This window comes from Xenopus tropicalis, chromosome 3 (assembly GCF_000004195.4).
Source record: "Xenopus tropicalis strain Nigerian chromosome 3, UCB_Xtro_10.0, whole genome shotgun sequence".
In the NCBI taxonomy this organism is placed as follows: domain Eukaryota; kingdom Metazoa; phylum Chordata; class Amphibia; order Anura; family Pipidae; genus Xenopus; species Xenopus tropicalis.
Genome location: NC_030679.2, coordinates 92,106,812 through 92,120,828, shown reverse-complemented (window position 1 = coordinate 92,120,828; position 14,017 = coordinate 92,106,812). Strand labels below are relative to the sequence as shown.

Here is a 14,017-nt window from a genome sequence, read left to right as displayed (position 1 = left end):
GCTGCAACCTATTTATTCTGCACTTGATGCCCATTGCACTGATATTCATTTAATGATCAAAAGGCTTTTGATGTCTAGTATGAGACAAGGTTAAACATGCCATAATTTCCATAATGCTGAGCAATGTAGTTTGTGAATTGCTGTACTCCAGGGTTTTTTTTTAACTCCCAAACCTTTCAACAATTAAACAGAGATCCTTAAATTATCATTTTAATATAATATTGACCAAGACATATTTCATATTTAGCCAACTAGGTCATAAATGGATAACACATAATCTAAAGCAAACAAAGAAAGTAAACAGTGAAAAGATGTTGAAGACGGGTAAAGGGAAAGCAAAGAAAAATAAAATGGAACAAAAGTAAGCAGATAGCAGGAAATGCAGACGGAAAGAGAGAATAGAGTTAGAAAATTAAAATACGTACATCTAGGAATCCAATGTTAATATGTAGATCAATGTCAACATCATCAATGGTCCCATATTCTCTGCAATAGAGTTCAGAGACCTAGTTAAAATGAGTGCAGTAATATTATATATGCAGTCTATTACACTGACTAGCTTATACTTTGTTAAACTAAAATAAACAAAATTTGAATGGATTTAAATTGATGCTGAATAAATAAATGAAATCTGCCCACCTTAACTTTGTGCAATTACATGCAATGTGCATAGTATGCTGCACTCCGGTTAAAAAAAAATGCTTGTGTCAACATTTAACACTTACCCTAGCACAATGGTAAGCACTGCTGCTTTGCAATTTGTGCCACCATTTTGCCATTTGCACCTAGTTCAATGTATATCATATATCCAAGACAGTAGCACAGAATTGTAGCCAGGGCAAGGAGTTTTTATGTTCTTCCCATTGCATGGATTTTCTCTAGGTACTCTGGGTTCCTCCCACACTACAAAATATATAGGCACGGTAGTGTCATCTTGATAACATTTACCATAGTGTAAATGAATGTGATAGGGAACTTACTGTACCCTCCACTGGGGCAGGGACTTATCTGAATGATGATGTATAATGCCTGTTTAATATGGGGCTAAATAAAGAAAAATAATACACTGAATAAGAGCTCAAATTAAATTGGTGCTGGTGTACATTACCAAATACTACATACTAGATTACCAAAAACTGACTGCAACCTGTGTATTAAGATACTCCAAAAAAGTAAACCCAAAAACACTTAAATGTAGACATTCTTATTCTTAGGGGCTGATTTACTTACCCACGAACGGGTCGAAATGAGTCCGGTTGCGTTTTTTTCGTAATGATCGGTATTTTGCGATTTTTTCGTATGTTTTGCGATTTTTTCGGATTCTTTACGAATTTTTCGTTACCAATACGATTTTTGCGTAAAAACGCGAGTTTTTCGTATCCATTACGAAAGTTGCGTAAAAAGTTGCGCATTTTTCGTAGCGTTAAAACTTACGCGAAAAGTTGCGCATTTTTCGTAGCGTTAAGTTTTAAAGAATCCGAAAAAATCGCAAAACATACGAAAAAGTCGCAAAATGTTCGTTTTCAAGTCGGAACTTTTCCAATTCGGGTCGGATTCGTGGGTTAGTAAATCAGCCCCCTGGTCTTCATTATTTTTTGTGTTTTTTTTCAGTTTTTTTTTTGTTCAGCAGCTCTCCAGTTTCGTACTTCTGCAGCCATTTGGTTGCTAGGGGCTTTTTGTCCTAGCAACCAGGAAGCATTTTTAACGAGATACTGCAAAATGAATAGACGAGTGACTGCATTGCAAAATACATTTAAAAAATTAACATTGTAGGCTAAGACAGTAATAGGCAAAAGAGAAAGGCAAATAATTAAATATATATATATATATATATAAAAAATACCAATTGCAAAGTTTATAGGAATAGGGCATTCTCTAAAATAACACTAGTAAACTTAAAGGTGCACTATCTCTTTAAATAAAAAAGGGCAAAAAATCCAAATCAATATGATAAATCAATCAGGTTTGGCAATAATGCTCTTTTCTTGTTTTTTGGAAAAAGTGTGCATAGATTTATAGCCAGGACCTTAGCTGCAGCTAGCACTGAAGTTAGAACTAGTGGAGTATATACATGGAGTGCAGGGGCAAACACACAACTTTTTCTGTTAATAACATTTACGATTGCTCTAAACAGCTGTCTGCTTAAAATGACACACAATGAAATTAAAAACATTTGCCATGAATCCTATTATCCCAGACTCAGCTTCTGAAGAGAGTCCAAGCAGTGAAGCTATTGCCAGTTCTCAAATTGAGCCTTTTGTATGACTGTGTTTTATGCTAAAATCTGCAGGAGAAAAATCACAAGTCTAGCTGGGGTAAGGTAATAATCGTCAAGCTATATCTACTGTTGAGATCTATATCACACTATCAAACTGATGACCTTCCAGAAATCCATCAAGCCAAGGCAGGTTTGCAATCAAACCTCTTCCTGCTTCAGTCTTCTTGCATGTGCAAAGCGGACTTTAACAAAAAAGCCAGCTTTGTCATTCAACTGCACATGCGTAGGCCCTGGCAGTCTAAAGAAACTTGACAGAAGGAAGAGGATCGCTCACTCACATATACCCTGGGCCTGCGCAGTTTTATCCAAACAGGAACACCAGCCAGGGGTATCATGTAAGTGATTACAATCACTGAGGGCTGCCTTACATATGGCACCCCCCAGTGATTTAGCCTTTCCTTCTCCTTTAACCCTGGGATGCAAGTAGGTGAGCACAAAGGGGCGCCCTGGGGACTCCTGCTCTCTGCAAGAGATCAAAACTTTGGTGCTCAGTGCAGTGAGCAGAATCAGAATGTACAGTACAGCAGCCCTGTTCTTACTGCTGCCCTAAGGCATACAATAAGGATAGGCATCAAGGACAGAGCCCCTGACATTCCCTAACTTGTACATCTGAATGACATACAAGCAGTGCCAGAACTAGAGGTAGGCAGAAAAGTGCCCCTGGTTTTTACTCTTACAAGTTGAGAGTTCTTAAAAATAAATACAAATTCTGTCTTTGCACCTCTATAACTGCTTTACCTGACAAATCTAAATATTCAGGGACTCCAGAAACACTAGTCAGAGGTGCACCCTTTCCTCAATTTATTTGCTTTGACCATAAAAACTAAAAGACAGGATTTAAATCATTGTCCCATGAATGATAAAAAAACAGTTTTAATGACATCTCCTTAATGGCAACATTGGACAGCACTGTTTCAGGCATTTGAAGCACCTTATAGCCTCTTAAACAGCCCCCCACACACTAACATTGAAATTGTCTGACTTTTGGATCATGAATCTGTTTCATGTTGACATGAGCTATAAGATAGAGGTTATATTAGTCCACTCTAGCTTTTGTCACATACACTGTTGGTAAGATTATTACATAAAAAATATATATTTATTGTTATTATATACACAAATATAGGTAAGAGATGTCCGAAATGCTTAATTAACGGGTTAATGGCATCCCTTGGTTCAGCAAGTCCACTGATTCTCTTGTTAACAATATGTCCTCTATTCATAAATTTCAAGGCACAATTACAAGTTATGAGTGGTGACTGAACACAAAAGTTGGACATATGCAAAAAGAGAGTAGGGACTGAATAAAATTTGGAACAGATGTCTTGATTAGGACCTGGAGAATCAATTTACTTTTTCTATAGTACCAATTATACAATTAATTAATGTGGTCTATTATAAAACATATACATAGCTTAGGCTAATGCCACGTGAAGTGTATGGAGCGTATTCTCGGCAAGTGTTTATCGGCTTGCTGAAAATATGCGCCATATGCTATGTGTGGCATTAGCCTTACCTGCCGAGAGTTGATTTGACCATTACAAGCACATGTGCCAATGTGCAAGCACATGTTACTGTAAATACCTTTAGCTAAGAAGTTAGCTTATTTATAAGGAAAAGAAGTTATGTTTAACTTTTTGCTTATTTAAATGAAAGGGCTTATAAACTCAAACATTGTATACAACTCTCCAGAATCACTAAGAGCTCTTTCCTTGCTAAGTACACAGAATACATGCCATTTTGCCTCATACCTGACAGATACTGCATTCTCACTGTATATCTCCTTCACAGCTTCAATATCTGCATCAAGCTGGGGATGCCTGTACAGATCAGCACAGCATGTACCCTAAAGGGAAATTTGAATGAAAGGCCAAAGTTAACAGCACCAGTTGAGGCAAATACAGAAGGAAGCATGCAGAGTGGAGGTTAATCTGGGTGGCAGAGCTGGGAAAGTGATGAAATAAAATGTGGACAGGACACTGGGTGGGTGATTTATCAAATGCAGCACTGAAACAGGCACTAATTGCGTGCTTTAGAGCTACATTACCTGTTACCATTGTATGCACTGGTTGTGCTTGGGCAGTGCTACATCTTGTCTGGGCTAGGATCTGTGCAAATTGTACCACATACTCCATTCAGCTAGAACTGTCTGTGAGTAGATCAGGAACAGTTTTTCATAAAATAAAGTATTTTAATATTACTGTGCCTTGGGTTGATCTGTTGTGTTTTAAGGGGAACTCTATGAGAATAAACACTTTAATAGTAGGATATTTACTTGAAAGCTGAAATATAATTAGAAGTCTACAATAGTAAACACAATAGCAATACAAATGTAAGTACTGAGCAGCAAACTAAATTATTTGAGTTATAATTAGATATTATTTATATAGGTCTGTAAACAAAGCTGGAGTTAGACAGTCCATCTGTTACTGAGCACCTCTAAAAACCTTTTTACAAGCTTCACCTGTCAGACAACTCTGTGGGTTCCCTCTTAACATCTTTACTATCCTTCACATAGCTATGTACGTGGGTCTAGGCGTGTACACCTACTTACTACATATTTGTGTCACAACCTTTTCTTGCACAAGTAATCCCCTTTCCGAGACATGATAAATCCATATTATACACATTTAGCTAAATATCACCTGCACTCCATACAGGAATTCCCCGCATTCATTGTCCCCATCTGAGTCTTCCTCGGGCCAGTTGTGTCCTTTAATGTCCTGAAAAAGATCACAGATATTCCTTCCGCAGATCAGAATAAAAATTAACAAAAATGCATAAATGCATGCATGTGTCTATGTAGCAGAATACAATGTGTTTGGTGTAGTCCTGTATTTATTACTGGTTATAATAATTGCTAAGAGCTTGTGTATCCATAAGTTATGGTTACTGCTGGCACATGGCTGGTGCCACTCACTCTTGTGCCTCCCATCACACATAACACCATATTATGAGGACAGTTTATGTGCACAGTCCTCCAGCCTCATATTTGGCGAATCTGCAGGTCAGTGCTACTCTGCTGTATTTCTATATTCAGATGAAATAAAGCTAAGGGAATAAACCCTTAGCTTTAGTCAGCCCAAAACTGTCCAAGTTGGAGACTATTGTGACTAAACTGTAGGCTTGTACAATACAGAGTGTTCTTTCATTCTCCATACAAAGCCGAAAGTACAAAATGTCCCTCTTCTTATCAAAACTGCAAAATAGTTACAATCCTTAGATTGCAAAGTGTTTTCAGATTTAATATGCCCAATGGATAAATATAAAATCCAAATGTTATTCCAGCATGTAAACCTTAACACTTTTCCACCAAATTTGCTTTCTACTCACCATTTGTGTTTGTGTGTAAGGTCCCCTGAAACTTGTTTTATGGCTGGGGGTCTGATGCCCCCCTCATCAGCAGAGCTGCCATTGTCATGCACACAAAGGCATGCTTGGTCACCCAAACATAGGACTTAATACCCCTGCAGGAATAAAGCATAAGAGGTGTTAGGCAACTAAAACAAACTGGGGGAAATAAGACTGAATTATTAAAAATGTTGTAAAATGAAAGACAAATGAGGAGGTATGCATTGGCTGTTTCCATCTTTTGTTAAATTGGGCCTGTGTGTCAAGTTCTTTGGTGTGGGGGGCTCTAGGAGACCCAGTTCAACAATGGATGATATAAAAAATGTGTGAAGACATAGACTTACTTTTACAAATTCCTTATTTCTGTTTCATAGATAGTTTGGGAAGAGACTCATTACAAATGCAAACTCAAGGGCAAAGCATTTTGAGTTTTTGCATCTATGGCTGTAAAATACTTGCACCAATTGAGTCAGACACTAATGTTGTTTTATATCAGTAATGCCATACCAAATTTCCAACTGTGCACTGAAACTTGCTTGTGTCGCCCTGAAAGCTGCACTAAATAGAGTCTCTATTTGCCCATATCTTGCACGTTTTAGCAGACTATACTTAGCAGGTGCCTACAATGGCAGCATGGGCAGATTTTCATTAAGGCTACGGGTGTCTAAGCCTCCCCAAACCTGTCTGGCACACAAATAAAAAAAAAAATATTTACTGATTAGCTTGTACTTTAAACAGCTCAATGGTGGAAAGCTCTTTTTATTTCTGTGGGATCCAATGCTGTTGTAACCAGTTGCACCCTGATTGGATCTTTCTGCTTGCAGCTTCTCCAATCATAGTGCTGCTCTTTTTACAAGCAGTACATTCTACCAATCAATTGCAAGTTGGGGCTGGAGAGATTTCAGGAACTAAAGGCACTTACTTGGAAGAGAAGATTTGCATTAAAGATATGTATGGTTTAACCTGAACTGCTCACTAACTGAAGCCTTATCGCAGATTTTATCCCCTCTCTCACAGGTACTGTAAAGGTTCTGGAGGCTGAGTAAATTGTTCTTTCATTTTGCACTTGGAGTTTTGTTGTTTTTTTTAATTGTTTTGTTTTGAGCATGCATGTATGGCAAACATATTTGGTGGGATGGGTTAACACAGGGCCAAAGGAGACTTAAATAATTTGGAAAGCAGGATAATAGAGTGAGAGTAAAAGGTGATGTGTGGGTGAAAGGGCAGTGTGCAGAATAGGAGCAAAAAAATATGTGAACAAGTGCAGAAAAATTGGTGAGTAGGGGATAGTGGGGGGCAATAAACAATAAATGTGTTCTAAGTTTGAAAAACAAAACAAAAATATGTACTGTATATTTAAAAAACCTATGTTGTATTTCTGTGCCAATGTTACTGAGTGGGGGTCTGCACACTGTCTGCTGTGTTAGTATCACTGCTTTTCACTGTATATAAAGTTCTTGCTTTGTAAATATGCTCTGCATCTCACGGCATAAAATATGCATGGGGGGGGGGGTGTCAGTGTCCTCTGCCTTTAAGGTGGCCATACACGCACCGATATTATCGTACGAAACCTCGTTTCGTACGATAATCGGTGCGTGTATGGCATGTCAGCGAGCCGACCGATATCGCAGGAAGCTGCTGATATCGGTCGACTCGCCGATCGGCCAGGTTAGAAAATTTTGATCGGGCGCCATAGAAGGCGCCTGACCAAAATTCTCCCTTCAGAGCTGAATCGGCAGAAGGAGGTAGAAATCCTATTGTTTCTACCTCCTTACCTGCCGATTCAGCCCTGAATGGTGTGTGGCGGATCTGACGATGTTTCGTGCGACCGACGGTCGTACGAAACATCGTGAGATCGCCACGTGTATGGCCAGCTTTACTGTATAAAAGTAACTAAATCTCATTTAAGCAACCTACCTAGAACACCATGATTCAGTGTTCCAACAAAACCCATACAAATAAATCAACCAATGAAACATATTCAGAGTAGAAAGCACCTTTCTTTTTAAAATATGACACCCCACAAAAATATTGCTCCTTCTTTATTGATAAGGAGAATTAACTGTAAACATGCAGAGAAGACTCTAATGGATGGACTTTAGATATAACCACACTGATTATTTTTAACCCTGAACATTTTTAGGTTGGAAAAGAACTCCCACCTACACTTCTGCACAGATCCCGCTGAAGTCAATGCAAGGCACAGGAGGTAGTTGGGGGGGTAATTTTTATACCAGCATTGAATCCACTACATCAACATAAGCTTTAAGTCTGTCAGTGTATGGCCAGCTTTAGCCTTCCCAAACAAAGAATTCACCCTCCGCCTATGAATGGCAGTGGAATTCAGGGAAGAAAAGCATCACTGTAAGTAAAAAACATGGAGATGTGCGTTTTGCCATTGCAGTGCTTCGTAAATGAGCAAGTACAATGTATTTTTTCTTAAACACTTCATAATTTTTCACATATATCATGCAGAACCTTTTAACCAATATATACCAGGCAGAATCTTTTTGCATCCCTGTTAGTGCACCTGTAATTTATAGCATTTGTTTTGGTACTGCTACAGTTATCTGAGTATGTACAAAGCCCACTTACAGGACAAGATGTAGAAAAGCTTTTTCAACTTCTTTTTTGGTGACTTGTACTGTTGGTCTCCTGCTGCCAATAGATCTCAAGATTATATCAGAAAATTTTCACACACTCTTTCTTGATGATTACAGCTTTTACCAAATACAGACAATCTTTGGCATGACCAGAAATGCAGATGGACTACTGTACATAGGGATCATGTATGCCTGCATTGTATTAATTCAACATCTATTCTGTTAGAACCATCCATCAAATACTTCACTTGTTGCCAAAAATACCCTACTGAGCCATACATGCTTCAAACCTGCTCTCCTGAGCCCCTGATAATATAAACTGCGCTGAAGAGTCCTGCAGCAGGTATCCACAGGTGCTCAAAAAAAGGAGCTGGTTTTGAGCTGATAATGGGTAGGTAAATGTGCCGGTAAGGGTGCAGGTTGACAGGTCAGTGGGTCTCAGAAAAGGTTTCTTCTCCTTTCTTGCCATGCTCCTCCCCCTGTATGACTTCATTTCTGGTTTTATGATAATGTGGTTTCTTGTGTTATTGTTATAGACATATATCAAAACCAAATATACCCTTGTTTCCCAATTCTTTGATATACATGACTGTTCTATATGGTTAAAATGTAATTATTGCCCACATTCTCAGTTACAAACATAATGGGGGTCAAGTTGTATAAAATCACATGTCAAGGAATAAGGGCTACCTTTTACATATCTTAAAGCTTGCTCCAGAGGTTGACCACTTGGTATAAAAAGCACACTTATTTACCATTCCTTTATGCAACCAAATGTTTGGTTGCATATATGAATTCAAACTTTAGTTTTCATTTTATGATTGTACTGGCAAAGTACTGGAATTGTATCACACACTCAGTTCTATTCACCTTAAAAAATACAATAAACAGCATGCCATTGCATAATTATGTTTTGTATTTTAACTCAACCATATGTGGCTAGACACCATTACTTTTCAAAGGACAATTGATTTAATGTTAGAAACAGTGCTGCAACTGAAACATAGTAGAGGGTTGCTTTTCTAAATGGGGGAAGATACAAAGCACAAAGGGGCAAAACCTGAGTCTTAACTATTGTCCTCCTATGATCATGAGTGCCAGTGAGTCCAAGGTGAATAAGAGTGCTCTACTGTACACCTTGCATTGGATGAGCTAACAAAGGCAAACTGATCATGCTGCAGACTATTCTTTCAATGCATTGAGACTTGGTGCATGGCATGCCACATTTTTGACCCCATTAGGGCACATAGCACACCCTGGACTTGGTAGATGAGCGCTCATGTCTAGTACATTCTCTTTAGAGTCATTATGAATAATTGAAAATAGTGAATAACTGTCCAATACAGCTTTTAGGCCATAAAGCATTTAAAGAGAAGTTAATCTTTTTACTTAAGCAACTTTTTAGTTGTTCTTCAATACATATGTTGTATAATTTTCCTATTTTTGCTATTTTCAGCCTGCTCTCTGGTTGTCAGGGTGAATTAACCCAGCAATAAATAACTAAAGGCTTAGTTTTGTTGCTATTGTTATTTTGTGAAAAAGGGATAGTTGGGCTCACCACTATATTTTAGTGGTGGGGGTGCTATGAGGCTGTGACCACAGAATATATACAGACAAGACAAGATCTTTGCACTCTATGCACATTATCAAAATATATAGAACATAATACATTTTGGGGCCGATTCACTAAAGGTCGATAAAACGAACGCTATTTACAGCATGCATTAAAAATGTTATCGCTTCTTATTTTTTGTGACTTAACGCTCGATTCACTAAAAGGACACATGTCATAATTAAGACGCAGTGTTCTTTGCGTTAACTCGTGATGACCAATTTTATGCAATATTTTAACGCATGCGTGATAATTTCCACTGTGTGCGAAAAATCACACGCCATATTAGCCATACACGCCATATTAGCGCAAGCTATTACGCAGAAAAAAGTTACTTTCTGAAAATTACCATTTCCATGAAAACTGGAGGCTGCATCACTCTAGGGCCAACACATACTTGAAAAAATCCCACTGCAAAGTCCATTTTGTGTTGCCAAAAGCTCACAAACCACAATTTTCTTAAAGTACTGCCTACCCCAAGTAGGTGTTAATATTCGCACATTCGACTAATGCGATATTTAGCGTGTTTAACGCTTCATATGTGTTTGTGAATCATGCGTTAGTACTATTTTTATTTGCTAATTAACGCAATGTGTTTTTTTCAATAAAAACAGTTGTGGAGCAATATACACATGAAAAAAGTTCTTGGGGGTGCCAAATAAGGACTGCAATTGGTTATTTGGTAGCCCCTATGTTGACTGGAGGCTCTGTTTGGCAGTACATGTGGTTTTTATGCAACCAAAACTTGCCTCCAAGCCAGGAATTCAAAAATATGCATCTGATATGAGGTCACTGCAAGCACCATCTATGGAGTCGATGAGCAATCTGTTGCTCACAAGCAACTGGTTAGGTATCACTGTACTAAAAATTCCCTCCCCTTTGAAACAAACCAGGGATTGTTTGTCCATATATTGTAGTATATTCAAGCAAGTCAACTATGTCAAAATCATCCCCAGTCAGGCCAGCCCTACACTCACTTTACTGCTTTATTGTAAATCTTACCGGCAGCTTACTTGCTTTTGATGTTAAAACTCCGTAATAGTTGCCCTTAACTGGCTACCACTGGGATCACGTGACTGTAGCTAGGAATGACTGGAGCTATACCACTGCTTCTGTGTAAACTATAGCAAAAAAGGAAAGTTGTGCTCACCACTATATTTTAAACCATTAGGCGTGGGTGCAATGAGGCTGTGACCTCAACATTTCTACATATTTTAACTGCATATCTTTCTTCTCAGACCCTCTCCTATTCATCTCCTATGGTAACTTCCAAACTGTTGGCTCTTTGCTAGGTTAATAAAGCTTTACCAACCAAATTGCAGTAAAAATTCAAAGCCTGCGAGTTGCAGCACCCCTAAAGTTCTTTGTGAAGCCAGAACAATTCTGGAGAGGCAAAAGTGGACTCTTTCCTCAACATAAATTTGAACAGCCATATGTTCAGTGCCCCTAACACCTTCTTAATATTTTACACTAACATAATGATTTCAGTGTGTTTTCTTTGTTAAAAAAGTAACAGTCTGCAGTCTACAATAAGCATGCAAGGCACTGGTGAAAAACAGTTGAGACCTAATGCTCTTAATTATATTAAGCAAGGATAAAGTAGCTTACAATCTTTTTGATCCTCGAACTAGCAGTGGTATTTAGGGTTGTATTTACCATATAGGCATACAAGGGCTTGTGCCTAGTGCTTACAGAAAAATTTCCCAGTCCACTGCTTGACACCTGGCTCTAAATCCACCTATGGAGCTGAGGGAGGAAGGTATGTGAAAAGCTTAGGGTGAAGACACATTGCGCTTCTAGTAGCAGCTACTTGTTGTGACTACTAAAATAGACAATTCTGATCATTTACTGATAATTGTCTTTTTGTGTGTTTTAGCAGAGGCAATTCCCAGTGTTGTCTATGGCAGGTTATTGTTTGGTGTTTAGTAGCTGTGAAAAAGTAGCTGTGAAAAAGTAGCTGCTACTAGTAGTTCATTGTGTCTTCACCCTTATACTGCACATGTACTGATTGGGAAGGAAAGTGGGTAGCTGGGTGATGATGCAAGTTTCTAATACTGCTGTGGTTTTCAGACCTTTTTTGGTTCATGCCCCTCTTTAAGGTTCAATGTTTTGGCAAGGTCTACTTGCTTTATAAATAGCTTCCAGATAAATTAAAATATTGAGGCCAAAAAGATTGAGGCCACAAGATTCAGCCATCATTTGAAGAATATCTAGGACAGCCAATAAATGTTAATTCAAAACATTACCCTAAATAACCTTCAAGCTGGGTTTACAGTAGTATGTTCCAAACCTCACCTTAACTGACTTTTAGTTTGGGCTCCCCAAGGAGGCCAGCCCCACAGTTTGGAAACCACTGAAGTGAAGACTTAAAGGCCACCTGGGAGGTAATAGCATGTACTAGGTACAGGGCTTCCTTGAGCCAAAGCATACTGTACCTTGCTCTTCATGCACCAATGAAGGCGCAACCAGGAAATTTATGCACAGGGCTAGTATAGATGCTCATAGGCAGGCACAATTGCATTGTGTATGGCATTTTTATTATGGCATCCATTTTAAAGCAGAGCAATTATAAATAAGCTGTTATATGTTTCTGATGCTATTCATTAAATATCTCTTCTTTCATTTTTCTGCCATTTAAAATCTGGTAAGACATGAAGACATGTACTTGCCTAACCCAGCCATATACTTTATCCTACAGCAGAAATTCTGTACATGCATCAACTTTAGGCATAGCTGACTGAAAACCAGAAAAGGGCCTGGTAGTTCAGGTTTGTGCTACCATGAACAGCTGGGTGTGTAATAATACATAAACACCCACATACAGAGGCACAGAAATGTATGTTTGTGATTGTGTGTATCTAACTATGTGTTTGGTTATTTCTTTATATGTGAATGAATGAGTTGACATAGATATATATATATATATATATATATATATATTTATCTGTGTGTTGGTGTAAATATGTATGTCTGTAAAAGTATATGTAGGATGAATATTACCTTATTTACACATAATATGGACTTTATTGACAGACAAAAGAAGCAGGGCTAAGCATGTGTGGAAGGGGGAGGGGGTATATAAAATGATTGGGGGAAGCAGAAATGAAAGAGGGGAAGGAGAAATCAGGGTGGGAGGGAGAACAAATAACAGGGAGGGGGAGAGAGAGAGAGATTGAAGGTGTCAGGCCGTGCTGCCACTGTGTGTGGGAGAAATGGACCTAGGCAGAAACAGAAAAGCATAAGATGTAGAATTGAGCTAGCTCTCTATCTGAGATGAGGGATGTCTTGTGACTGAAATGAAGGACATCTCGTATAGCAGGCAAGTATGCCTTGCTGCATGTAGATTGTAAAACACAAATGATATCAGAATGCGTTGCCAGGTTTAGCAAAAGGATACCTCCCAAACAGTTGTCTATGCCTGTCTTTCATAGCAGAAAGCTTCCTTTCTCTATCATAACACTGCTGTCTTTGGATGTCTCTTACTGTTAGCTGATGGATGTCTCCAGCAGTCTTCCTGAGTAGAACACCGTATGTCATAGGATGGCTGTTCCTGGATGTCTCTCTCTGTCTCTTTCAGCTGATGGATGTTACTGGCTGTCACGGGCACAGCTGCTCCTGCCTTTGTTATTCCTGGGCTGATGACAGCTGAGAGCTCTGTGCGCATGTTCAGCTCATCCTCTGCAAGTCACATGACCTTGCCTGTACAACCGAGACTGGTACCCAGTAAATACAGAGATCATCCCACAAATGAGAATGTGTGTTTCACATTTATATTACATTTCCTATTTCCATATGTGTATGTTGAATCAAAAATAGGTGTTTCTTTATTTTTCGTTTGAGTGCTATTATTATTTTTATTTGATTATTGGTTTATTTTAAAATTTGTTTTCTTGTATGTTTAATGTATACACCCATTTATTATGCAATGCTGTGAAAAATGTTGGCATTTTATAAATACATATTAATAATAGTAATAATACTATAATTAAGTATGTTATTAACAACTTACAGACATACCTGGCAGGGACAAAACTAGGGACAGGCAGATGGGGAACCTACGTTGGGCACAATGATGGTCAGGGTGCTAGGCATATAATTCTTCTGTTTTCTACTTCAAGTCTGAGCCCTTGTCCCCCCACCACTTGTCAGTTGTAGTTAAAAAGGCTGCAAGCT

The 14,017-nt window shown here is 38.5% G+C and overlaps 1 protein-coding gene across 4 annotated transcripts in view; it reads right to left on the bottom strand.

Annotated features, from left to right (window-relative positions):
* parp6 (poly(ADP-ribose) polymerase family member 6) overlaps positions 1-13,499 on the bottom strand; it is a 36,591-nt gene extending 23,092 nt beyond the window's left edge. The window contains exons 1-5 of one of the 4 annotated variants that reach the window (XM_031897509.1): positions 13,328-13,499; positions 5,612-5,745; positions 4,924-5,001; positions 4,030-4,124; positions 426-486 (exon numbers count right to left, since the gene is read on the bottom strand). In XM_031897509.1, coding sequence (XP_031753369.1) covers positions 426-486; positions 4,030-4,124; positions 4,924-5,001; positions 5,612-5,614 — 237 coding nt within the window. In that variant the 5' untranslated portion in view covers positions 5,615-5,745; positions 13,328-13,499. 4 annotated transcript variants of the gene reach the window in all.
* Positions 13,500-14,017: the final 518 nt, after the last annotated feature.